Here is a 27,796-nt window from a genome sequence, read left to right as displayed (position 1 = left end):
CAGCCACTGAAAAATTTATTGAATGCTGTGATCCAGGTAGGATTCTTCCCTGCTGTGTTTACCTCAAGCTGACATAACAAAAACACTGCGATAGAGCTGGGAGACACTGGAGAAATTTCTGTGGAGGGCTTGTGTGGCACCAGTGATCACCCTATTGTTCTGCAAAAGCCAGCTTTAAATCTTGTGTGCAGACTCCACAGTGACGTCTCTGGAGCAGAAGCAGGTTCAGTGGTGAGGATAGACCAGGTGTAATGTTCCAATGAATTCCCCTCTTTCCAGCTTTAGCAAATAACTTGAGGCACATGGGCCGCCACTTTGTTGAAGAAGAACAAGCATTTTGGAAGCTGTTAAATGTGAAAGTCATACTTTGTTCTTGCTGGGACTGATGAGGGGGCTTTATGTGCACACAAAGCTATGATGTGAACGTGAAACAACAGAATGCTCTCAAGTTCCTTGTTTAATCCACTATCAAATGTGTGCCCTTTGGGAGATGAGCAAGAGAGAGCCCAGGCTGTGTGAGACAGTTCCTAGTGCTTCCTTGTTTTACTGAGCCTTGACATTCTCTGCAATAGAGCCCATAAAATGCAGGAAAGTCTCTCCAATCAGGTAGGTGTATTAGCAGGTTTCTTGCACTGATGGATTAGAGCCAGGCTGTGTTCAGTAAAAGTGGATAAATAATAAAAGGTGAGATTGTGTGCAGTGATCCCAGGTCTCCTTTCTCCAGCTGCCGCCTCCTGTCTGTTTGCTGGGAACCTTTGCACAGGCAAACGGCTTTGCTTGAGAGAACAGGCTATGCACTATTTTTTGACACTGCCAAAGGTGGCTGACACAAAGCCGAAGAAGAGCTGCTCTCCCAGGAACTGAAATGTCAACAAAGATGTTGTGCTGCTTTACAGGGCCCTGACTTGCTTTGTATAGAAACTGAACAGATGTTGGTAGGTTGGGAGCTTTGCCATATACAGAGCAGACCCTGGAGAGCAGGGCAGAGCCTGCCCAGGTGTCATGAGTAACACCGTTCTGGGTTCGTGGCAGCATTTCCCCTGAATTGGGCTCCCCCCAGTCCGTGTCTACAGCTTTACCCTGATTAAGGAGATGGGACTCGCGTAACCATGTTGTGCATCCATGAGCTCAGTTTCTGTCCCACTCTCTGCTCCCTGTGAACCCGCTGGTGAGTTGCAGTGATGTTCCTCAGAAGGCACAAAGGCTCTGAAGTAATAAGTTCCTGTATACCTTGTGAAAACAGGCAATTAGGTGGAGGGAAGGAATCCCAGCGGTGCTCGTGCAGGGGGGAATGATATTGACTCGCTCTTTATTAGACGTGAGCTTGGTCACCAAGGAACCTTGAGACACAAATCTGGAGGAATCCAAGTGACTTCATTTCTGCTGCTCATGAAATGACCTGTTTCCACGTGAAGTCTTTGGCTTGCCTGAATGTTTGAGAGGTTGACTTCTGCTTACCGCTACGATCAGCTTCCTTGGAGAGACTCAACAAGGGTGGCACTGCAGCAACTGAGAAGAAAGCAGCCTGGGTTTTAGGGATTGTCCTTTGGAATGTGCCTTCTCTGTCCAAGTATTGATTTCTTTCTTTGCTTTTGAGAAAGGGAAACAAACCCCTTGTTGCAAGAGAGGGCTACAGAAAGCTTTCAGAAGTTTATAGTTTGATCCTTTAATGCCTGTTCTCTTATTTTAGGATGAGATAAAAGATACAGTATTAGGTGTGAGCAACCTGGAAAAAGAAGAGAGCTCATGGATTTAAGGTGGCCTGTGTTCTCCCTTCCTGTACCTCTTTTTGTGTTGTTCAGGCAAATGTTTCATGCTTGGAAAATTTGAGCTCTAGGGACCAGGGCAACTGCTGATCCTCGCTGGCCTCAGGACATCTTCCTGCTCATCAGCAGGCAGTTGTCAGCTCCTTGGTAGCTTGTTTTTGCTGCTGCATGTTGAGGCAGGACAGTGTTTGAGACGGGGGAAGAAGAAACTGCTTCTGTGTCCAAGGACTTGTATAACAGACAACTGTGTGTGAACGAAACAGCCTGAGGTCTGTCAGCTCACGGGTGGGTGCTCAGTGTGGTTGTTGTCTGTGATGTGACTGTGATGTCTAGCAGTCCTTGTTCGGACATTGGTTGTGCGGGATCAGTGACTTTTGACCATTTTTCTCAGTGCCCACTGGTCATCCTCCCATCTGCTACTGAGCCCACTTGGCATGACTGGCAGGAGCTTATTCCACAGCCTGATGGAAGTGAGGTGTAGTAGTTGTGGAATGTGGCCACTGAGGAACTGGTTGTGCCAGCAGGTCTGCAGGTGGGCTTTGGGCAGTATAGTAGGGGTTTCTATTTAGAAAGTTTTCACAGGCCCCGTGAGTGCAGTGAGAGGCTTTGAAGCATGGTTTCCTCTGAGCTCTGCTTTCCCACAGACTCTTCAGGCATGATCCGTCAAGGAGTGTGAAATATATTCAAAATCCCACTGCTGCCTTTTTCTCACAGTCAGCAGGGTTGGGCTTTCTTCTCCAGTCTGGAGTTGTTTGCTGTTGAGAATAAGCAGTCTCTTTTCTTGTGATTCCTTACCTCTCTTTGGGACATGATGCCATCAAGAAAACCAGCTGTTCCAATCTGAGAGCTGCCTCTGCCTTCATGCTCTCTTGTCGATTGTGTTGAATCAATGAAGTGCTGCAATACTGTAGAGAAAAGGGGGTTGTGAATGACTATATAGAAGGAATATATGGAAGAGGATTCATATCCTGCCACATAGTTCACAGTGGCTGTGTCTGGAACTAGACCGGCTTTAATGACAGAAATCCCTTCAGGAAAACTTGAACCCCAGGTCCAAATTCTTGCTTCACGAAGTTGTGGGATCTGCAAGTTTGCACATGGAGAAGAGAGCTACCTAATCTGAGCATCTAGGGAGACTTGACAAGTCCTGTCTGCTCCTGCTAAGAAGATGGTGGCTTTGATAGGTTTTATGGAAAAAAATATTTAAAGAGGAGAAGTAAGGGAGATAATCCCTGGAGGCTAGCTGTAGCAGAAGGATAAGGTTCAAAATACTCTTCTTGTAAATCCTGCAAATTGCAATTCTGACTCCCTTAATCTCTTGAACCACTGTCTCAAATCTTTGTCAATACAGACTTGTTTCCTGTGAAGCTCAGCTTCAATGGCATCTCTGTTCAGCCAAGAAAACTGCCAGGTTGTGCTTTGACTTTGGTTCCAGCTGTTCAGTGCAAAAAGCTTTCATTGCTGCTATGAAAAGCTTTTCTTAAGGGACAACATAAAGCAGGAGTGTTGTGGTGCTTGAAGGCTGAAGTAGGCATCTTCCCTTTAGAAGAGTGTTCTAAACACAGTTGTCTGGTACATTGTCATGTGGATAAAAGGTTATAAGGATTGTGTGTTAATCTGTAGCTGTCTGCAGTTAATCTCCCCAGCAGGTGAGATCCACCTGATCCAAACTGATGTTTGGATCCACCAACCAGGTATGCAAGGAAATTTCTTTGGTGTCTCTGAACTGCTCCACAAGCCTCTAGGTTGTAATTGTTCATCTGGGCCCTACCTGCTCTTCCTTGTGATCCTTGTTTCTTGCTCCATCTTTGTTCTTGCTTTGTTTTCTCTGTTGGTATTTTCCTTGGCTTCATTGTTCAGAGTTTTGTTTTGTACTTAACCATGGTACCTCATCCATCCTTACATCAGGATGGTACGTTCACACCATACTGTGTGTTTTACCCCAGGCAAACTTGTGTTCTTTCTGATAATTGCCTCAGAATCAACAGTTGGAAGCATTTCTTAATCTTGGCACAGATTTCTCAAGTAACACTGAAGTTCTGATGAGCTGCTGGAATTGCATGTTGTAGAGTTGTAAGAACCTGCCCTCCTGATTCCCGACTTGGCATTTCTTATTTGCAAGTTTATATCTAGGTATGCACTTGATTATCTTTTTTTAAAACCTGTTTCCCTGAGGTTTACTGTCTGGAATCCTTCTCTTAAGCTTAAAAACACTAGAAATTTGCCAACCCTATTGTGCGGGATCCAGAAACATCCCACTGGCACCAGAATTGAGTGCTGTATAGCACAGCGAAGTTTTCTCCATTGTATTTTGTTTTGTTTTCCTTTTTTTTTTTTTTTTTCTGTTGAGATATGCTGAATTCCAGATCACTGCAAATGCTATGCTAACATTGAGGTGAGTCCCCATTAAGTCAGGACAGCTCGTAGCAAATATTTGAGCTGTAGGCAAGGGTAGATTGTTCTAGAATCCTTCTGTCATGTTCTGTGATTAAAACTCAAACTGTGGGTATTTCACATGTATTTTAAACTGTGTGTCTCAGTGCTATCACTGTGAGTGCATGATATCCTCCTCACCGCCTAACTAGAGCAGTTCTGGCCATATGTAGGGTTTTTCTTGCAGTCTGAACAAGCGAGCTAGAGATACGCTATTGCCTGGGTTTGCTACCCTCTCGTGCTCCTCCTCCCATCTCTTTTACTCACCTCTTTCTAGTCTGGGCTCAGATTTTTCTTTTCCCCTCTGTCTTCATTTTCTCACCTGCTTCCTTCCAGTGTCTCTGGAGCCTCTCCCTCCCTCATCTCCTCTCTTCTGTCCCCTTGGTTTGCATTCCTTTCATTTTACAGCCTATATTGGAGCTGACACCAGGCTGCCTATTCCCTGCAGCACTGAACTGGCGGTTTGGAAAGAGGAGGCTGCAGTTCCCTCAAGGGGCAAGGCAGAGTTCAGTGTCTGTCTTATTTTTAAATATGCATCTGAACACGGCTGATCAGAGGAGCAAAAGAAATCTTTGGGTTCTGAGCACTGGAAGCTCATAAGGACATAGCACAATTCTCTGCATCCCCCTGCACTCACTGAACATGAAAGCTGCTTAGCAGAGGGTCGTTTGACTGCAGGAAAGATGACAAAGATTCAGAGACTCCATGAAAGAAGGGTAGAAAGGTGTGGGTGCTTTGTAAGGCTCACACCTTGTTTTTCTGCTTTAGGTTCTTTTTCATCCTGTCAGATTCATGCACTTTTTTTAACCCTGAAGGATCCCAGCGTACATTATCCAGCTATATGTCAGCCTTGCAGGATACTGTTTGCCTTGGGCAAGTATAAGACTGATGACTGGTCATCAAGTTGGTATGGTGAGGGGACAAGCTGGGATATTCCAGTTCCACGTTCTTACCACAGCTGGTGCCATGGAAAGGTACCAGAGATGGATCTGCAGCTTTCTCAGTATGAGTAGCAGCTCTGCTAAGGCAGGTTATGTACCCAGCTGGTGAATTTCCTAAATGGTTTTGCTGTACAGCTCTGGCTGCTGGCATCTGTTCAGGCAGCACAGTGATGTAGTCACCTAAAGGGCAAAAAAAAAGAAGGCAGGTGCTTACTGGTCCAACAGCTCCTGCCAGCAGATAAGGATCGGAAGTGAAGGAGAGCATATTAAATTAAAGCTGCAATCATAATTTTAGTTTAGACAAAATGTACATAGTTTGGCAGAATACCAGGGCCCTGACTCTTGTAAAAGTGTGTCACAGGATCCTTTGGGATCTTGGGAAGGTCAAGATCTCTATTGAAAACCTTCTGTCAACTGTGTTACTTTCTGTGGCATAGACCACTTTGCTTTGGCGTGGGCACAAGGTAAGAACTATTCCTTTCTGCAACATGTTGGACATTTCTGATCCTCCAAGTGGTCAAACCTGGTCTATTTAGCTAAGAGTACAAGGTGATTGCAGCAAGTAGTATGGGGGAAGCTGCAGGCCCATCGTCTTCATGTTTTCTTTTAGAATCATTGACTAGTGAGCAGCCTAACCCATCACAGGAGATACCTGACAGCATCAGGACTCAATACCAGCGCATTGATGATGTCTAGAGTAGGTTGAAGTAGGCTCTGCTCTGAACAGGGAAGAAACATACAGATTAAGGTGGCTACATCTTAGTTCTTCAGAAATGCTCTAATCAACCTGGAAAAACAAATTCTTTTAATTGGAGAAAAGTCCTCCTGTTAGGAGGATCTCAGTCTTTACGCTGCCTAATTTCTTTCTTTGACTTAAAGGAAAAAGGAGTAGTTAAGACTTTCTAGTTGCAGGCTGGTGAAATATGTATGAATGATAGAAGAATTAACTGCTGGGATGGATGGATTTGGCCTTCTGTTCTGATTCTGCCTTTTTTTGCCAAAGGATCCATGTTTTTGGACTCTGATGAGGTATGTTCAGTTGCTGTCCTTGTAACAGTTTGTGTGGTGTTTATGTGGAAGAGGTTGTGCATTTGAAGTGGGTGAGGAACGGAAACAAGAGCTGGCACTCTACAGCTGATTTCTTCTCTGCAGTGCTGCATATTCAGTTGTCAATTTTTCTCTACTTTCTGAAAATTTTTTACTTCTTGTTTTAAAATAGCTAGTAGAGAAAGAGGATCCATTGCCTACAAGGATTGCTTGAGCCAAGTGGCAGATAAATCTTCCCTGGCTGCGTTCTTTCAGCTCCTCCCTGCCCTGGACATGACTCTGCTGGAGTTGTGGGTCCCCTGGATATGTCTGTGTACCCAGTCCTGATAAGCAGCATTGTGTACACCATGGCTTACTCACTGCAGTCCTGACTGGCATTATTATTCCAGGTAGACCTTTCCCAAATAGTAAAGCTACTCATTATAGACTCTTTATTTTTCCTCCTGAAAAATTACGTATCACCACATTCTCACCAGAGTAAGGTTGTGTATATGGGGGAGCCCTGGATAACAGAGTACTAAAACCACCTGGACTGGCTGCTCTGATTGAACCAGTTCCTGCAGCCATTGAGGCTGTGGTGTCAGTGCTGGGAGAATTCCTTGGGAAAGCAAACAAACTGCTACAGCAATTCTGGCATGATCTTACATGACCTTGCTTTTGCTACAGTAGGGAACAGTTTCCAGAAAAGCAGTAGAAAGGACATGCCCGAAGTCGCTTTCATGTGTAACTTTGAGTATTCAGGGTTTAACCCTCGGTCCCTCGAGGTAAAAGGCTACTGTGTTAACCCCACCTCTTCATCTCTTGCCAAGTCTGACAATCCAGGTTCTTAAGAAGAGCTGTTACTTGTATGACCTTCATGCGTGAAACAGTTTCTCTTTTAAAATGTGTTTTCTCCTTTATCAGTTATTCATTGAAGAGTCTCTTTGCATCTGTAGAATTTTGAAGGGTAGCTATTATTTTACCATTTTAATTTTCCCAGCTGTTCAAATAATTGTTTTAACCTCTCAGTGCCCGGATGTACTTTTCGCATCCTGGTTGCTCTGCATTGTATTTCTTCAGTTTCATGTTTTAAATTATCAACAATGTTTTCCCTATTCCAAATGGCTATTTGGTGACTTTTTTTCTCTGTAGCTTTAAGTCTGCATTGATCTGAACAACACTGACAGCAAGATGATTGTGAACTTTCACTTTGTGATACTGGGCTCTCACATCCTATTTTGGGTGGGTTTTTTTGTAGTTGCTGTTCTCCCCACACCCCCCAAGAGGACTTAAAGATCCCATTAAAACCAGAACAAACTGGTTATTCTGAAAGGTCTTGCCAGTGGCTTCTCTGGGGTTGCATTTCATTGTATGTCGGGAAGGGGCTCTGACAGACACAGTGAAACCATCACAGAATACATTGTCTTCCTGCAGCTTTACAGGTATCACAGTCAACGCATTGAATCTGATAGTGGTTCCTCTATCCTGGAGGCAAGACTGTGACAGCTGAGGACAAGGCAAAGCTTCCTGCTGCTCTGGCAGAGGAGGTGGCTGATTGAGCTGAGACACTCACTACCAGTGTGGTATTCCCAGCCTAGGGTGATGCTCAAAGGAGCAGGGATGCATCTTGTGTCCTATCTGGGGCAAAACACTTCCATGTGGGAGTATCTCCAGAGCAGTGGTGTCTCATTTCATAGCTTCAGTTTTCTTTTATATATATATACATACATATATATTTTTATTTTATCTTCAATGAACATTGCTTTTCTTGAGTGTGTCTTTAATAGTCTTGCCACAGAGACAGAAGTGGAATTTGAAAATAAGTAATTATATTGTGATGCTTTGGACACACTGCTGTAGTTTCTCTTGCGTGCTCTTCTCACGTGTTCCAAAAGTTGCAGAAGGTGATTTATAATTCATCAAACTAAGCGTAAAACATCTGACTGCAAAACCTATCAATCTGATCCCATCTCTTTCCAGCCCTTTAATTAGGGAAGCCCTGCTGAAAAATGTACCCATCAGCTACTGAGAAATGGTGCATTCCTGGACCCTCGGTATAGATCTTGAGTTATCCAGGTGCCAAAATGCTGTCAGAACTGACAGATCTTAGAAAATACACCCACAGGCAGAACATTATCCATTATACTAGCACTGAGCAGTGGGCAGTAAGGAAAAATCAGCAGAGAATGTGTCTTTATCAACTTTAATTGGCTTTTCCCGTTGATAAAAATCAGTATATCTGGCAAGGAAGAGAACCTATCTAGCAGTTTGATTTTTCCATCCCAGAGCTGAAGGGTGCAGTCCATCTCCACTGACATGTGATGTGGACTTGTCTCAGCACAGTTCCTGGCAGTGCAGTGGAATCCACAGCCCATGGAGAAGGCTGCCAGTCTGTCCTCGGTGAGTGACCATGCTTAAACAAGCGTGAAGAATGAATTACTCTGGTTAAGTTGGATTTCATCTGTGCTGTGGTTGCTCAAAATTTACTTCAGAGAGAGCCAAACTTAGTTAAACTTTTCTTTGGGTTCTGGCTGGTAAGTGCTCCTGTAATACAGCTGGCTCGGCTGTGAAATCAAGGCTCTTGGGCAATGGATATGCTGATAGGAAAAGGAGAGAGCAGCCAAAGGAAGAAGAAACTTTGCTGGAGCTACAGGAAATAGCGCATGCAGAGGTTTGGGGAACAGAACAAGCTTCTTTTGAGTCATTTGGCACTGCAGGTTTATATGTAGCTTTACATCAAAGGCAAAGGAGACAGCAACTGTGTGAATTTCTCCTGGGAAGGCTGTTTTGACACCTCGTTGCAGCATCTTACATTTACTGAACTATGTAAAATGTTTCAGTTTTTCTTCGGTGCTGCATGTGTCTATTGTGATTAGATTTATGACAGTTTTACTGGAGTAAATAATACAGTAAAAATTATTGCAAATCTATTATTATACTATTTTTTCCTAGTTGATTAGTGAGAACTACTGATTATTTGCAATCAATTTGGAAACATGTATCGCTTCCCTTGCTAAATTCTACAGGGTTTCTGAGCGTGATTTTATTTTAAGTTTCTATTCTGCTGAGTCAAGCTTCTCTGTCTTATTTGTGTAAATACTGGAAAACAGAAGTACTCACATAGGACAGGCTAGTAAGTGAACTTAATTACAAAAGTTTCCTTCACACAGTCCTTGTCGTAAAAACAGACTCTAAGACCATCACAGGATTGCAATCATATAAATATCAGTTTAACCCTTTTGTTTAAAGCTTTTTAAAAAAAAAAATAAAATTGTAAAGGTTTGTTGTTACGACGAATGAAGGAGCAGTCCTTTGTCCAAAGCCCGCTCCGTAGGGAACCTGTTCTGCTGTTGGCGCAGATCACCGTGACTGTTTGGAAGGTATCTTCTGAGCTGTGGCAGAACAAGTCTGCATTCTGAAAACTCTTATCACCTCATCAGATGGGCAGCACTGAGGAGCGAGAGTGCAAGAGTGGGGCAGGGTATGTCCCAGGGCTCTTTGCTGGCAAAGCTCCAGTTTGCCTCCATGGCACGCTCCAACTGCAGCGTAGGCTTCCCAGTCACGAGCAGGCTCTGCTCTTGCTGGGGTTGGTGCAGTGCCCAGCACAGTAGGTTCCCTGTCAGGATAAAACTCTGGAGCCTGCACCGTACAAGCTTTAAGAATATGCTGGACCTTATGGAAAAAAAACTGTTGATTGTGTGGTTTTTCATTTTTTATTTCTGCTTATCATATGGCTGGGAGAGACATAGTAACTTCTTGTGTTCGGAAGGTTTCTTCAGAAACCTGAAGCAAGTGGGAAGGGGGATAACAACGTCTATTCTGTTCCTCTAATTCAGTCTGCCTATTTACAAGCCCAACTTGTCAAGTGTGTTGTCACTGTTCTTTGCAGCAAGAGGAAGACTGAAGCTTTAAAATACTTCTAGAGAATATATAAATCCATGTGAATAGCCTAAAACATAATTTGTGTGGTTTCCATGGATGCTGACCATACTTGCAATCAGGGCAGTTTTGGTGTGTTGCTCCAAATGCCACAGCAGTTTTACCAGGATGCAATATTCTTGCTTGCTGGCCCTAAACTCTGGTGGTGTTGCTGTCTGCTGTCAAATAGCTGTCTCATGCCTGTGTGAAAGGAGGGATTCCTGCGTGTGCAGCTTGAAGAGGTGGAAAAGAGCTGCAAGATTTATTATGTACTAAAAAATAATGATTCCTGATGAAATGAAACTGCGTGAAGAGATCAGGATTTTGACATCTTGTTTTGATGTGGTAAAATGCTTCTTTGGTGGCCTAGAGTTACTAAAGGTAACTATCCTAGCCTCTCAGTTTGTTACGTGCACAGTGTAAATGTGGACAGGCAGTGCTTGGCTCTGGCTCCATGTCAATCATTCCCTAAATGCCTGATGGCACCTGAGTTGACCAGCTCCTCCTGTTTAAAAGCAAGGCTGCACGATTTTTCTATTTTTCTAAACCATTTGCTCTCTTTAATTGAGCACTGGGAGCCATTGTGTGCATAGTGCTGCAGGATTCTTGTTGTGCAAGGGCCTTGATAAATATGTATTGTGTTGTCAAGTGTTTGTAGCTACTCTGCAGGTAGTGGTGGAGGAGCGAGCTGCATACGGTTAAGAGTCCTTGTGTCTCCAGGGTCAACAAAAACAAGATGGCACAGGGGATTGTGGGAAATGGAGCCAGGATAGCTGCCTGCAGCATCACCTGCTAATAAACCAACTATTTATAGATCAGCTGAGGCTTTGTCAAGTAGATTGTTAAATTAATATTTACATACTGTCTTCATTGTCTTTCACTGAAACATCTCATTTGCATTAGTTCTTGGACAAAAGTGGGGCTTCCTGTGCTCCAGATACACGGGTGTGTTTGATCTCAGTCCGTGGCTTGCCATGTGTGTGTGAAGCCATTCCTGATAGATTCTTGCCTCACAAATCCTCTTCTCCCTGTAGCAGCGTTTTCCCATCTTTCTGTGCCTCTCATTTATTGCAGGAAAGCTCACCTTTGTTCCCAAATGTCCGCAACTCATCATGAGGCTGATCTCGCTAGAGAGAGAGATGAGCAGCATTTCTGCATAGCAATTCCTAGTTAATCTCTGCCTCTCAGAGAGAGACTTGAATTGTTGATGGCTTGTGGGTAATTTAATAACTAGCAAACAAATAAGATGTGTAGATTGCAGCAACTTAGCCCAGATGCAAAATCCCCATCCCCATTTGCATCTGTTTGAATGAATTTTGTTATAAAGGTTTGCTTTTTTACATTTTAGCACCGGTGAAACAGCAGTGAGAGGAGTCGCTGCTCAGTGAAGCCGTGTTGATCACAGCAGGCTCCACACCTGGCTAAGCAGTTTCAATCCCCTGTGCGTGCGTGTGTGTGTCTGTGTGCCTTTCAAAAGGGAAGAGTAATCTACTTGCTAGACGTGTGTGTCTCTCGTAGTCCTTGGGCGACCTTGAACAGTCATTTAACTTGTGTTTGTTTGCCCATCTCTACCTGGGCAGATATTACTTCTGTGGTTTGGAGTGTTGAGGTTGAATGGATGTCTCAGATTCGTTATGGATGAAAAGTGATACTGAAATGTAAGGTATTCATAGCGTCTCTTCAGACAGCTGATTGGAGTTCGGATTCACCTTCCTGTCTTTCTGTTCCTTGCTTCAAAGCCATTTGGACACTTGGATTGTGCGGGAAGTCGGAAGGCAGTAATAGCAGGGCTGTGATGCAGACAGGTGTCACAGCCTTCTCTCGGCTTCACTTCTTAGCCCTCGCAAAGCTGTTGATAAGGTGCTGTTATGCTGGTATTGTGTTATTCTTAAACCGTCTTTGGCCTGCAAAGGGTCTGTCAGCATCTGTTTCTCTGACACCTCGGCAGGCTCTCTGGGCACCTCATTACTCTTTGGGAAGAGAGCACTGCAATCCTGTTACTCCATCCACAGAGAGCAGAGCTCATCTGCCAGTGCCAGCCTGGTTACTGTAAGGTTAGAGCTCAGTGTGGGTTGCAGTTTATCTCTCCAGGTACATTAGGCACGTAATACCACAACAGTAATACGATATCTGCTGGAACCATTCACCTTTTTTTTGTTCTTTTTAAGGTAGCAGAGCCTCAATTTCCTGCCCTTCAAAGTATCTCTTCTCTTGGCTCACAGGAGAGGGAGTGGGACAGGCCAGCTGTGGACATGGGACTGGGAAACCTGGAAGTCGGTTTCTTGGCACACCAATTCCAGTGACTTGGCTGTGCTCATTTCTCCACTGCCTCTTCCATTTTAACTTTAATCCTTGCTCAAGGCAGCACCTGATTCTTACATTTTCAGATCTACCAGGTTTTTCTGCCTTCTGTTGCTATTCAGGGGAGACGGGGGGGCTTGTGGTTTTCTGCAAAATGTCAAGGTCTCTTCCTGGAATGCTGACAGCATAGGTGTTTTATATGTACACGGGCTATCGGGATGAGACATTCTTACTCGGAAACATTGGCTTAGACAGACAGACATTCCTCCTGCCACAGAGAGACAGGCAGGCTCACTGTTGCCAAGCCTTGAAATATCTGGCATGTTTTCTACTGCCCTAGTTTTGTGGAGTTGTACCTGAAGTTTTACAAGTGCGTGAGAATCTTAGTTCTGTGTTTTTACTGAAAAAATAAAAACGGAAGGAATAAAGTAAAATAATCTAACCCATCCTGCCTAGACAGCAGTTGTATGAGAATGTGACTCAGTTGCTTAAAACCAGAAGACAAATGAAATAAGCCCCATGCTAAACAGTTTTACAAGTCAACCTTGTGGTTTTGGGGGAGTTTCTGACTTTTCTCTTGGGTTTTCAATATGTGAAAAGGGTACAGCATGCCTTGTTTTCTTGAGTGAAGGGATATTTGCAGCTCCGTAAGAGTTCACACATCTGCAGTATCCCCTGCAAGCAATAATGAACTGACCAAAACAATCAGTTTCCCCAAATTAGAAGAGCCCTGCATTTTTCAAATTTCGTTTGCATTCTCATCTGTGCTTTTCCAGTTGTTCCGCTTTTCAAGCCTTTCTCTAAAACAGGACAATCTCAGGCTCTTTAGTTTCAAGGGGAAGCCAAGATTTCCTGTAAGTACGTGATTCAGGGTAGTGTTGCTTTGGCATTTTCACAATTATGTCATATATCATCACACTTCCCTCGGAGCCGGCAACACCGTTTACGCAGAGATGAACGTAATTATTCACAGAGGGGCCCTGTTGGAGCTTCAGACTCCCTGGCTGATGTATAGAGGAGGCCAACTGGCTCTGCAGGTCTGTATCTCTGTCTTTCACAGGCTCACAGCAACATGCAGCTGCCTGCACGCTTTCATGTTGATTCTAAGGGCAGCAGCCGAGGCACGTGCTCCTGAAATCACCGATGAATTCGTAGGCACCCGCTCGCACCTCTGCGTCGCCTGAGCAGAGGGACACATGCAGTCAGACTCCCACAACAGAAAGGTTTCCAATAAAGCTGAAACACAGAGGTATTGTTTGTCCAACCACTGGCAAATGCACAGAGCCATTGTGTGGGTCCTGAAAGCCTGGGCGCTTTATTCTCTGCAGACTGAATGGCAGCCGTGGGTAATAATAACACAAGATTTAAAAAGCCAACATTATAGGGGCATTTACAACCCGCTGAGAGAGTGAAATCTCAGCAAGGCTGAACTGTGTCTCTAGTGATCCTACGTTTTTACTGCCTGATAAGGAAATGATGGGCAGCTCTGGAGAAATGGCCACCACAGAGCAGATGAAAGGGGAGCAGGTTGGCTGCTCGAACGCTGCAGTAAGTAAAGAGGGACAAATGGAAAAGCTGCCTGCAAATCAAGTGACCAGCCTGCCCCTCCCCGAGCTGGGGGGTGTGTATGTGTGCTTGCATGCCCATTTCCTTCCCAGGCTGGCATCAGTGGGGGCAGGCTTGGTTTGCATAATTTCAAGCTAGGAGGCCTTTGGTCAACATCATCTGGGTTGGTGCTTTGGTAGCTGTCAATAGATCCACTCAGGACCATTTATGTGTGAGAAGGTAGCTGGGAACTGACTGTGGAAAAGAGAGGGTGGGATTAGCCTTCTGCCTCCTGAAAGCAGGCAGTCTTTCTGTGAAATTGAAGTTTGGGAGACAATAAGTATTGAGCTTCCTGAATGCAAGTCTCAGTTTTAAAAAACAGTAATGACAACTACCTTAAACAATTTAAGCTGAATTGACACCATCTTACATATGGAATTTTGTTATTTTCAAAACAAAGAAAATCCCACCCCACCAAAAAAAAAAAAAAAAAAAAAAAAAAAAAAAAAAAAAAAAAAAAAAAAAAAAAAAAAAAAAAAAAAAAAAAAAAAAAAAAAAAAAAAAAAAAAAAAAAAAAAAAAAAAAAAAAAAAAAAAAAAAAAAAAAAAAAAAAAAAAAAAAAAAAAAAAGAGAGAGAGAGAGATGTTTTTTAAGGAACAGTTCCTTATCTTAAAAATCAAGTCTTCAGTGCTGGTTCTAACAACTCTTTGACATAAATGTCTTATAAAGTTCTTTGTGTACATGTAACTACCTGAACAGCTTTGTAAGACCCAGGTTTTTGCTGCACACAGATGGAAGTTGTGTTTGGTAAGCTGGAGGCAGAGTACCAGCTTGTAGCAAGATCCTCTCAGGATATGCCCAGGCTGCAGAATAGTGATGACATATCAAACCAGTCCTAACCTTGCTAGCCTTGAGTATTACCGTCAGGCTAACCCTGGCAGTGCTGAGCCACAGGAATATGTACCCACCTGTTCAGACAGGTTGTGCAGCTCTCTGCTACTCAGCAGGTTTCTGAGGCAGCATCTTACAGATGTGACCTTGGTCTTTTGAATTAAAGATGCACCAAGTAAAATGGTGGGAGATATTTTAAAGTAGTAAAACATGGTTTTTGCTACATGGCTAGAGCAGGTGCTTTTCCTTTCTAAAAACATTCTCATCTGTTCAAGTCTCTTGCTTTGCTTCTGCCAGGCAGCATGGCATGGAAATTGCTGGGCCCTGGGTGCTGTTTCTTGTATGGGACATTATGGGGATTCAGAAATCTAGACTGCTTCACGGATTCATTTACTTGGATTAATGAATCTGTCTCTGCCTCTGTTTCCCCAAGAGTAATGTGAAGTTACTTACGTCAGAGGGATTTATGAGCTTCTTTCTATATTGGCCATTTTGCAGAGTGAAATTCAGCTCAGAGGGCTTTGCAGAAGGACGAAGTATTTAAGTTTGTTCTGTTCTGATCCTGGTTACAGAAAATTGGCAAGTTCCTGCTTAAATAGTGTCTTTAAACACAAAATATAAATACTCTTTGATTTTTATTTTTTTGTCCTTCTCTTTCTCTCTTCCCATCTCTCTCTCTCTCTTTTTCTTTCATTTATGTGTTTTGTTTTTATTTTAAATATTACCTGTCTTAAACTGCACATTGTTCAGGTTGGGACCTGAAGGCTCCTCTGTGCTGGCACAGATTTGCAGAAGGCAGCTGTGGGCTTGCTTTGTTTCTAGAGGTTGCAAGTGTGAAATGAAATGTGTGTTAGTGGTAAGGTCTTTGTGGGAAGAGAGTGTAAAGAGCTGTTGAGTGACAGTAGAAAAGAATGGTCTAGGAGGGAGGAAGAGAGGATGTAGCTAAAACTAAATATGATGCTTGCTTTTTACCAGAACCTTTGTAGGAGAAGCATGAACATGTTCCCAGTCCAGAACTCCCTCGTCTCTCCCTCCCTCCCTTTTTTTCTCTCTCACCCTCTGGGGCTGCTGTTTTAGGATGAGTTGGTTCCAAATAGACAATACTTTTCAAGCAGATAAACGGACACCTAAGCACCTGCACTGGTATCTATCATGAACAGACATGCTGCACAGTGAGGGAAATTACAAGATGGGACCAGCATCATTTGTCATTTTATAAAAAAATATAAAAGCTCCCCCTCTGCTTGAGCAGCATCCACGAGACAAGTGAACAGCACACTTAAAAACTGTCGTTTTCTTTTCCAGTCTCTTAATACGTTTTCAAATGCTCCTATTAAACATTCCACCTTTGGGTCCTCTGTAAAGAATGTGTTTTAGATGGAAGCAGGTCTCTGTCCTGACACGGATGCAGGACTATAAATCTGCTGAGGAGGCGATAGGAGATAATTTTTTAGAAGGCTTTTGTGTCTTATTCCAGCATCTGGTATTCTACCAGTGCATCCTCTGAGGAGGGAAAGGGACAGGACGGAGCTAGAGAAATGCTGAGCTTGTTTTTCACTTGGTAAAGGTTTTTAATCTTGAAAGAAGGATTTGGAGTTTACGAAGGAGGAGACACTGAGAAATCAAGATGCATCTCCCAGTGCTCACCATTCTCCCTTTGTTTGCTCAGATCCACATTTCGGGTTGTAGGGCATCTTATCTGCTGTTCCCGTAATTGCACTGGTTGTGTTGGGTGCTGATGGGCAGCTGCTCAGAACAGATCCCTCTTGCTGAGGGGCTCACTGCAGTGATGCCTGAGTTTGCAGCTTCCCAGAGGTGCTGCTCGGTGTGCCTGTGGTTGGGCATCCCCATCTAATCGCATAACCCGTGGCCTCCCAGTCTGTCCACAGCCTCCCCATTCTGGTCCGTGTGTCGTTCCCAGCGGGCACCCAGCGTTCTCCAGCCTGGATTGCAGATTCCCGACCAGTGCTTCCCTGCTCCTTGATCTTGTAAAAGGGGAGTGGCACAGTGAAATGTTTGGGGTTTCTTGGGTGACTTCTGAAACCTCTATCCAAGAGGTGTGGCTGAGTCATTTGACTGTCTCGGTTCAGGTCATTAACATTTCAAAAGGGCTGTTAATTCTCTGTCTGGTTGCCTGAACTTGGTACAGGGTTGTCTAATTGGGGCTTGGTGGGGGCCAGCCAACCAGACTTCTTTTCCTTGTGATCTAATCGGATCTTGCAGCTCGTGGGACCAGATATTTCAAGATAGTCAAAGATTGGAAAAGTGAGACATATAATTAATTCTTTAAAATCTGATACTCAAATACTGTAAATGCTCAGTCAGCAATAAGCTTGTGGTGCAGAAGAGTTCAGTGCTGAGTCAAACAGGCTGACTCTGCTGAAGTAGATGTCAGTTTCTGGTTTGTTACCTGGGCAGTGGAGATAGTCTCCCAAAACAATTTTTTCTTTCTCTTCTTAGTTTTACCTGTAGGTGCCTGTAGTCTTTGGGAGGTGTTTCACAAAAACAGGTAGAAGTTATATCCCACATCTATCTGCAAACAGACCTGAGAATTCCCAGTTTTCTATTGGCTCTGTCACTGCTGATTTTTTCCTCTTCAGCCAGAAGGAAAGGAGAGCGACATCTACACCCATACGGGCAAGATGAATACAGCTATCACACAAATAAAATTACTGGCTGCCGAGTAGCAACAGCTTAATGAAAATGTGAAGTGTTAAACAAATAAAGCCAGTCAAGCTCATAATACTTCTGCGTGGAATTTCACTGAGCAAAATTTCACTGAATCACTGAGCAAAAATAGAATTAGGTGTAGAAAAGGGATATCTGGAGAACTCTGCCTGCCTCTGTGCTTGGTGTATAAAGCTGGACTAAACAGGAGCAAGCCATACCTTAAATGTGGACATGATATGCTGACCTGAAGAAGAATTCTCTTTATCCAGATCAGGAGCCTGCTAAAGCAAGGCAGAAAGGGACAAGATAAAGCAATATATTTCCACTGAAGCCTAAATGCAAATTGTACAGAGGAATGGATGAGAACTGAATTTTTGCATTTCTTTAGCATCTTCTCCTGGTGAATAATTATCATACCTCTGTGTGGTTGGTAAGTAGTATTACTCTTAGGTACAGAAAGGGAAACTGAGGTGAGGATTTATCTACAGCTGCTGGGAGAATTTGGGAAGTGACTGACAAAGGAACCTGGGACTGTCTCATGCCCTCCAGGCAGTGCTGACCTTCCTGTAGCATGGGAGAACTGCAGGGTTTAGTAACACTGGCAAGCAGCTGGTAAAATCTTCAGGATGGGAGTTTAACAACCATTGTTGAGGTCCCATCTCAGAGCACAGTGCCTTAGCTGAGGTGTTGTGTTTTCAGCAGTTCTTTGTACTTTACCCTATCTTCATGAAAATTTCTGGAATTAAAGACATGCTCTTTAGGGCTAGTGCAGGTTAGTCATACATTCCAGGATGAGATCTGGAAAGGCAAAATGCAGTATGTAAAGCTGGAATCAGCTTGTGAAGAAGCCCTGCAGCCAAAGAGCTGTTGTATTTGCTTCCAAACAAAATTACATCCTCTCTCCCTGGCTTCTCCCATCTGTCTCTCTGTGGCTGTGAACAGTCAATGGATGCGATGATCCCTTAGAGTTGGGAGGACAACTGGAGTTGCTCCTTCTATCTCCTGTCTCTCATTTCCTCCACTCTCATGCTGATGGCATTTCTTCACAACAAACCATGTCTCAGCTAGCTTTGGTCTCAGGTTGAGGGGAGTCACTGGTGTATTGGAGGTGTTTTGTGTCTGGGTCACGCGAAGCTTTAATGCGCTGTGGAATTAGAAATGTTCTAGGAGTTTATATTCTAAGCACCTTTATTTTTCTGGGTGACCTTGTGAAATTTCCTTGCACTGGGCCTGTATCTTGCCATCCTGCTGCCTTTATCTAATTTGTTTTCTTGTGTATGTTGCTGACATCCAGTGAAGTGTAATTTGTTTGAGAAGTGGCACTTATAACAAGGATCCTGCTAGTAATCCCTGCATTGAATCCCTATATACACAATGTTCCAGGAATAATTAAAGTCACAAACTTCAATCTTGAGGGATGCACAGGGGAAACCTATCCTGAAATGAGGCTTGGCATTTTCTACTTCCAGTGCTTTTTAGCACTATAGGATTTGCTATTTTTGTTCCAGGACTGAAGTAGATTTAAGAGGAAGTCTGACATCCTGAATTTATATGTCCTAACAACAGTGTTCATCAGTCAGTCTTCTTACTATGTCCTTTCTCTACCCCTTCTCTCTATTAATTTTCCTCAATAGTCTGCAGGGATCATTTGCCAGCCTGATTCAAATTCTTGCACTTCCCTGGCATCTTGTTTTATAACATCTTGCATCATGTACTTTCCATTTCTGTAATCCATTTAATCCAAGATACTGAAATGGCTTTGCAGGTATTTATTGCATTTCTTTCTTCCTCGTGTAGGGAGGTAACAGGTCATTTATACAACTTAATCCAAAGTCTCTTGGCTTCTGGGGTTATTTTTTTCCTTTTATTTTCCCACTGATTATCCTGGAGGCTGGTAGCAAGAGCACGAATGACAGTATGGAGAAGTTGCATGTATTTGTGTCTAGTGTTTCATTATGTTGTGCCCAGAGCATGGCTTGGCAGTTTAGCAGTTAAACCCCTGCAGCCGCTGTCCCCCAGCAATAATACTACTGTTGCCTGTCCTTAATTTTTGGAAGCATTGGGCTTAGGGTTGGAAATAATGAAATGCTGTTGCATCAGTAAGTGGTTTTCCATTCCTTTTGGCTCTGGAAACGGATATTCACAGTTGGGTGAAGTTCATATTAATCCTCACAAGACCAGAGCTGGATTTGTACAAGTTGTCATTGTTCTGCTTTAGAAACACTCTGTGCCTTCTGGATCCCTTTATCCCTCCCAGGGGCTAATCCACAAGCTTGCAAAACACTCAGGGTGACTCCAGGTGCAGGATGGAGGGGCATTCAGTGCTGCCCATTTCTCCTCCTGCATTGCCTTCTCTCCCTGGTTCCAGAAAGGCACGGTAGTGTTTGTAGCACACGCGTCCTGATGTGTATAGATAGTGGGATGTAATTATCTTCCCCTGAGGTAGAGTCATTATGCTGGCTGTAAGGAGAGAGGGTCACACTCCTAATGGGAAATGATTTTAAAGCAATCTTGACCAAGTCTAGTGGAGCCATTTCAGAGCACTTAAAACTCAGCCAGTCCTTCACGGCACTTGTGATATGTCCATTTTATGCGGTGAGAGGCAATGGGACTAACGCTTGTCGAGGGATAAAGAAAATCTGTGATAAACTGCAGCACTGGCTTTGGGCAAGTGTTGTGTGTTGCCACAGGGGAAAGGCACCGACAGAGCCCAGTCTTGATTATTATTGTTCTTGATACCGATTTGGAAAAACGCAATGCACTTGCAGAAGCAATAAGCCAGAAGTTGTGAAATCTGCCACCTTGGGCTTCCTGTGCTACAAGAGCTGCCCCTCTACCCCCAGGCTTGATTCCTGCAGAAGCAAGAGGATTGTTCCCATTTCCCAGGCAGGTGGATGGGCAGATAGTGGCGCAGTCCCCAGATCACCAGTGGATGTACTAGCGGTTTACCTGGGAAGTTCAGCCTTCAAAAACATACTGTCTTACAAGGCAGATTTGCTCAGAGGTTGTTTAATAGCAAATACTACTTTGTGTTATGTCAGAGGAGGACAGACTTCAGCATGCTTTGGCATGTGCTGGGGTTGTGCTCAGTAGTGAGGTGAGGAGAAGGGTTTCGTCAGAGCTGATGGAAGGTGTCAGTCAGCAGTCGTAGGTCATATTAAGGGGCACTGGCAGGTCTGTTGGGATGAGCCCAGGACTAAAAAGCAAACACCACTTCACATAAGCGATTTTCTGTATTTCAGTTCTTTACTGAAGCACAATAGCCCAGGCTGTGCAGGTTAGCAAAGCTGCAAGCTGGTACCCAGGAGAGCAAGAATAACTAGTAGTGAAATACTCCATGTCTGATTTTCATCCTTTGAGCTCCTCTGTAATGTTACTGGAAAACAAAAATTGTTTAAATAATGGAACAGACCCAATGAAATTGTGCAGTGATGCAGAAGGGATGAGGAAGGGTTATTTCCTTTTTTTCCATTACTTTTCTTCTCCTGCCTTGCCTCCCAAACGTGGGTGGAATCTGCATGTCAGGCAGGAGCAACATCAGCCTGGCCTGGTGGCTTCTCTTAATGGCAAGCACGAGATTAAATGCAATTAACATTGATTGAACAAAAACTGCCCTCACTTTGTATGTGGATTAATTAACAGCCATCCTTTCAGCAGTGGCTTTTGTAGAGCCGTGTTTGTTCCTCCTGGCCCCGGTATTTTCTAGCTCATGTCCAAAATCAAAAGCACTGAGCCTATTCCCCACTGTGACGTCTGGGGCTACCGACTCAGCAGGGAGAGGCAGCCCCCCAGCCGGGATGATTTTTTGTGCAGTCTTGTAACTGTAGAGCTGCTCAGTCAGTGGCAAAATATTTCCTGTTAAGCAAGGCTAATGACAGGAGCTCTCTGCGAGTTAGAACAATGATCAGAACAATTGTCTGGAGGAAATCAATGTTATAATGCATGAACAAACAGGTGAGCCTCAGAACAGCTGGAGATTAGTTGTGCTGGTAAATAACTTCGTATTCGGGTGATGCAGAGCTATGGGGAGGTGTCAAGGCAGAGCAAAGCAAGCAGTGTCGGCTCTTGTGAGTGGAAGAAAAGGGAGGAGGAAACCAGAAAGACTGTTTCTGTTCCTTACACTCTGTTGTTGGGGTATGTAGACCAGAGGACTTCCACGTGAAAGCACTTTCCGGGGTGTTCTGACAATGCGTCTGGTGAGTTTTTTGAAAGGCGTCTTTTCTGCTGTCAAACCAGCTTTGAAGACACCATCTGGGGAAGTAGCCAAGAAGTCACTGGGTGAACTTCTCTGCTTTGCAAATCTATTAACACCAGTACAGGGAAGAGGGAAAACAAAACTCTCTTCATAGCTTTTTGAATTCATGCTTTTTGTTGCTGCCAGGCGTGCTCCTGCCCCTCCTTATTCCAGTCCCAAGGACAGTAACCGTTGAACTCCTGAAGGATGAGAGAGACAGAGAGGCTTTTCTGTGCAATAACTATATGGCACAGAAGTGCTGTGATCCATTAGTCAGCACAGCTGCTCCACAAAATAGCCAATACCCTGAGTGTAACAGAACAAATTGCACATAACCAAAAAATACCTACAGCATACATCAAACCAAAGTGACTCAAATGTCCCTTGCAGCGCTTTGGGGAGCTAATAGCCCCACAACAAATGCCTCATCCAGTGCAAGGGCCTTGAACACCCATCTTAGGACAGGTCAGGATTTTTGTATTTCATTAGTGCCTCTTTCCACACTAACTGAGATGAAAAAGTTGTGCGGTCACGTTGCTGAGATCTGCTGTCTGCCAACAGGTATTTTGGTGTTGAGAGCTACCTGCACACAGCAGGGAACTAGGAACTATGGAGATTAATTTCTACTTTGTCACTGACACTTCAAATGCACCGAGCCATTTATCATGGGGATCTGCTTTCTGATTTCTTCATAGGTATACAGTGCCCATATGTGTGAGCGCCGCGGTGCAACTGCCTAAAGGGATGTTAGAACAAAGGTAAGGCACATAGTGGAGGAAACTTGCAGGGTTTACCCTGTGAGACTAAAGGCTGGTTAAATAAACACATCTTAACACAGCTGAGGCTTGGCAAAGAGTGTCTCTGGCAAACACTGAGGGCGGAAGTTCCTCAGGGTCTGGCCTTTCAAGAGGGAGATTCCTCCACTGGCTGTGAGCCTCCAGCAAGACTGAGAGCTGAGGCAGAGAGCTGGCTAGTGACTGGGGGGAGTCAGAAAGGATGCTGTGGACTCCCCAGGCAGCCCTGAGCTTCTGTGCTGGGATGCGAACTGGGAAAAAAGGAACAGGAAAAAGGCAAGAGAGCAGTGCCTTAGAAAATCTTGCTGAAACTTGCTCTCTGTTAGAGGACAAGGACCACGCTGGGCACTGACTGGACTCCCTTCTCAGCAGGGGTGAGATTTGTGGAGCAAATCTATTTGCAGAGCTCAGCCCTTTCTCCTCACTCAACTGGAACCAGAACTGGAAAGCTACTGGCTTCCCCACAGGGGCTGCAAAGTGGCAGGCTGTGTCAGCTGAGCAACCACTTGATTTTGACTGCTGTTAGTTCCTGAGCAGGGTCTCACAGTAGTGGAAGAGCATGAGTTAGTGGCTCAAGGTCCCGTTTGCCAGGAGAGGCATGGAAGAAAACAAATGCTGTGTGCCCTCCAGCCGGACTTGCTGTCATGAGTGAACAGATTCCTATTCCTGTTTGTGCTGCTGAGGAATTTGCCTTGGTATGTACACTGCACTCACATGTAGAGGTGCTGGTCTGGAACCCATCCAGACTGGAACCTGGTGTCTACCTGCATTCCATTGGTAGTGGCATTAAAAATAGCCTGCCCTCCTCGTGCAAGAAGGGCACTGTCCCCTCTTGTTAGAGTGAGTGTGCGCTGCACTCTCCAAGGCTGATGTCTCCTGACTTGCTCTGCTAAGACTGCAGCAGAGACCAGCTAATGCCAGCTGTGGGACAATTATTTTGTGAGGAGTCACCAAACTTTTTCAGGCTGAGCCTCAACTCCATTTGTTGGAAGTATCCTGTCACGTGAGAACAACTTAGCTCATGACTCAAACTGCCTGGATTTGTTGTGTATGAGACTTGCCTGGTGCATATGCAATGATGAGGGCCTGGAGGAGAGATTATGTTTCTTCTTCCCTTTCCTGGCTCCTACTGCTCAAGGTAAGTGTTGTACTAGCCTGGTAGCAACTTGCAGGGAGGGTTTCAGGTTGGAAGAAAAGGAAGAAGCACCAAATTTGTGTTGGCATGGTTGCAATGCTAGGTGGAATTAAAACGTGAGGGTAAATAGTTAGCTTAGCAAAGAGAGGGTTTAGTCTTGGAGAGACAGTGTCCTTCCATGCTGCTGCACAGCATGTGAGGCAGGGAACTGTGTGCTATAAAGTAGTTAGCCATAGGTTTATAAACTGATGGCCTAGGAACAATTCTTTGTGTATTCTGAGTAGTGTAGACGTGATGGGCTAACAGACCACAGGGCCTACAGGGCTTCCACTGTGCAGCGTGCAGTGGGTGTGTGACACTACAGGAGCTGTCAAGAGACCCCCAGAGCTGTTCACTGTTAATGGGGTCTGTGCTGCATGGCATGTGCTGCAGGGAATCCAGAGGAAAATGGATTCACAGCGACCAACTCTGGTCTCACTTTCATGGTCAGTTCAACCTTAGCCATGTTAGAGGGTTCAGGATAGAAGAGGCCTGCACTGGTGTGGCAGGTGATGCCAGATCTAGATTGGCATCTGAACAGAAATGTCTGAAACGGCCGGGAAAGTTGTCCCTCTGCGCAGGTTGTTGAATACTGGGAGTCCTTCAATTCCCAAAAAAATGCCAACTCTATAACCATCATGAGCAGTTCGTGTCCCTGATGAGGGAGAGGGCATTAATTAGTTGCTCTATCCAGCACAGGCTGCTCTTAGATGTAATTGTCTCAGGCCTCTACTGGGAGCAGCGTGGGCTGATTGACGGTGTCATTACCTGCATCCTCTGTTCACGGAAGCTTCCCTTGGCGAGAGCTGCACTGCAGGAAATTGGTGTCTGGCCTGCCTGGCAGCCCATCAGTTCTGGGTCCAGTGCTCACTGTGCAAAAGATTTTGAGGAAGTTTAGTCATCCAGAGCAAGATGGAACCCGATTTTTTTGCACAAGGAATGTTTGTGAGCCTCCAGCTCAGTGCATCCCTGGTATGTGGGTAGGTTAGGCTGAAAGGAATTGATTGAGGTTAAGAGCTGGCTGTTTGCATTTTCTTCTGAAATTAAAAATATCATAGGATCATAAAATGGCTTTGATTGGAAGGGACGCTAAAGATCATCTAATTCCAACCCCCCTGCCATGGGCAGAGACACCTTCCACTAGACCAGGTTGAGATATGTAGTTATGATTTTGAACATGAAATTGCATAACTATGGTATTCTTTAAAATTGCTTTCAAAAAAAAGGTTTTGCTGTCTTCCATAAGGGTTAACCGCAGAGTGGCCACAGCAGTGTGGGTTTGGTTTTTTTTTTATTTTATTTTCAAAAAATGTAGCATTCCTAGATACTTCACTGAAGTGTTACAGTGTGAATATAACAAATTACTTTATTGCAAAATTGATCGTGAGTTGTTACTGCTTCACTCATTACAATTTCTGTGAGTGCTATTGGAGTTTTTAAAATGTATTGCTCTGTGCATAACTTCTAAGCCACTAATGATGAGAAAAATTACCTGGGAAATTAGAGTCAGTGGAGTAATATTGATAGTTCATTTGTCAGATTTCTGGTTAACCTTTGTCTAAATAATTTGGCAAACAATTTTGTCTTTATTCTTGAGTCTGTTGAAACTTTTCCAGTTCATTTTTGTCAGAGATGGGGCTGTCTTTGGAGATGCAAGGCCAGCACATTTGGTCTACATTGGCCATGTATCAGTCAATATCAGCCTACTATGCAGAAGTAGCCCAAATTACATGCTCACCCTCTGACACACCAAGTGTGCCAGCACCATTATTTTATGATGTTCTCCATTCTGATTTGCACTGAAGAAAGCACAGCTTTTCTCCCAGAAAGGCAAATGTCTGGAGAGTAGAACTGAGCTCAGATACAGCCCTAGTGATAAAGGGGTGGTGAGACCATAGGCAGTGAACTGATCCATTGCCTTTCTCTAGTCAGCATTAGCTGGGTCCTGTAAGCACGAATCAGTACTGAATGCTCTGCAGATGGACCTGCACATATCCAGAGCATTAGAAAAAGCAGCACTTCGCTGGGCTCACCCTCTGTGTTTCTGTGTAGCAGGAGGTCACTGACAGAGCAGTGCCACTGCTGATGTGGGAGAGCTGATAACCCAGGTTTTGAAGTAGGACCCAACTGAGGATATCTCAGATTTTTCAGAGGGAGAGGTGTTGTAACTGGTGTCGGGTGTGTTCTCATCCACTGCTGGTGGCATTGTGGATTTTATTTCTTTGACTTTATGGAATTGATAAGATAAAAACAGGAAGAGCCCACAGCAGGCTTTGCTATCTCCATCCTAAAAATATTGAAAGCCTCCTGTTTTTTTCTGCCCCTCAGAAGTTCACAGCTCATATGCAGATACCTCCAGGATCTGAAGAGGTGTCACTTAGGAGGTTTCTGGGGGGACAAAGCAGACATGATTTTGCTTTGAGTTTTAGAAGGGCTTGGGTCTTAATAGAATAAAGGCTGTCAGACATGTCAGGAGTTAGGGCAGTCTCTGAGTCCCAATCTTTCTTCTCCCCTCTCTAGTGCTCGCTCTTATGTTGATCCTATTCCAGGATGAGTGAGTGCTGTGTGCATGTTTGATGGCAGCTAATCAAAGTGCTCCTGTGTCCTGCTGGGCAGGACTTAGTGTGGAGCTACACTTATTCCTGCAACCTGGCTGCTCTGAGGCTTACCTGGAACCGTGGCTGTTCTCTCCTGCTATTGGCCGCTGCTTTTAGAATCCTAAGTGTTGCGACTGACCATATATTCTTGTTCACAGAATAAGTCTCACCTTTGATATCATGAGCTGCTTTCTTGCTTCTATAGTCCTCTCCCCTTGAGTGTCTTGCATTTTACAGCAGGTGAAACCTGATGATTTTTCTGTGGGATTTTCACCTTGCCAACGCTACCTTTCATTTCTGAGAGGAACATTCCAGTATCAACAACTGCATAACTAGCTTGCTGCCTCTTTCTTTTGTCTCCTTTTTTCTCCAGGAGCTGTTAGTTAATTCTGGATAAACATCAGCCGCCAAAGAGCAGAGGACAGGGACCACAGATGCCCTTGGAAGCCCCAACATCCTTCTGGACAGACACTGACCAAAACCGGTGCCTTCTGCCCTTCATGATCCAAGACAGCAACATGATTCCTCTTCTAATTGCCTGCATGTATCAGTCTCACTGTGGACATTCCTGGAGTTGGGAGAAGAGTCCCAGGAGAGGGGGATGCCATAGTTTCTTTTTATTGTTCTCCAATGTAAAGAATCGTGTTGACCCCAGGGGCTTCCAGTACAGCCTGTAGCTTGGGGTCTTGCCTGACATGAGCCTGATTCACCCTGTTCTAGCTTTGGTTTCACCAACCTACATCTGAGTTTCAAGAGCTGTTACCTGTCTGTTTGCTCTGGGGAAAAGAGTCCAAAGTATTTGGAAGTAACCCTGACTAGCTTGTTAGGATTAACTGTTCCTATCATGCTCCCATTGGTCACACCAGCAGGCGTGTTCCTTCCCTTCCAGGGTTCCCTCCTAAACAATAAAGTGTTTAATGGTCGCTGTGTGCTGTGAGATACTTTTAGTCCCATGAGTTTGTAAATCGCTGTTTTCTGCCTACTGCCCATGCCAACAAAAACTCCAAACAAGTGTGAGGAGTAGAAATATTTCAAGTCACAGTTTATAAATCGCAAAACTTGTTCATTTTGGTTCCGTGCTGAATGACTTTGGCTGATGTGAAAGTATTTGGAAGAGTGCAGAGTCCTGGCTGGAGGGAACTGGTTTTGGGGAATCATGCTGAAAAAAACCTTTGCCTGCTGGACCTTTCTCATCACTGGCTCTTGTTTGCAGTTCCTGCTCTGTCTGCCACAAACCACTGTCCCTTTCAGGCTTGTGCTCTGTGTTGAGCCTTCTCCTTGCCCAGTGAGGGATGAAGGAGGCTGGATGCATCTGGAATCTGATTCTCCTAGAGGTAGGTATGGCAAGGTTTGCAAAAGACCTGTCAGCAAACCGAGGAGCAGGTCTAGCTTGGTAACTTGATTCCTCTTCTCTGGCAACATTAGCTGCCTCTGTCCTTTCTGACTGCGTCTGACAGTTTCTGAAGAATGCGAACATGGATTTTTGGAGGTCGTGTCAGAGTTTAA

At 44.4% G+C, this 27,796-nt stretch overlaps 1 protein-coding gene across 4 annotated transcripts in view; it reads left to right on the top strand.

Annotated features, from left to right (window-relative positions):
• The window catches only part of CHCHD6 (coiled-coil-helix-coiled-coil-helix domain containing 6), a 110,687-nt gene extending 83,474 nt beyond the window's left edge, over positions 1-27,213 (top strand). For 2 of the 4 annotated variants that reach the window (XM_027882679.1, XM_027882677.1), the window contains 2 exons: positions 22,421-22,483; positions 26,664-27,213. In XM_027882679.1, the coding sequence (XP_027738480.1) occupies positions 22,421-22,465 (45 nt within the window). In that variant the 3' untranslated portion in view covers positions 22,466-22,483; positions 26,664-27,213. Of the gene's footprint in view, positions 1-17,281; positions 17,346-22,420; positions 22,484-26,663 lie in introns of those variants that run through there. The other 2 variants (XM_027882678.1, XM_027882680.1) reach the window with 2 other exon arrangements.
• Positions 27,214-27,796: the final 583 nt, after the last annotated feature.

This window comes from Empidonax traillii, unplaced genomic scaffold, assembly GCF_003031625.1.
Source record: "Empidonax traillii isolate 1590-97213 ecotype Southwest subspecies unplaced genomic scaffold, ASM303162v1 scaffold109:size1658292, whole genome shotgun sequence".
NCBI classification, from domain to species: Eukaryota; Metazoa; Chordata; class Aves; order Passeriformes; family Tyrannidae; genus Empidonax; species Empidonax traillii.
Note: the sequence above shows the minus strand (reverse complement) of the source record. Positions and strands in the feature narration are given on the sequence as shown.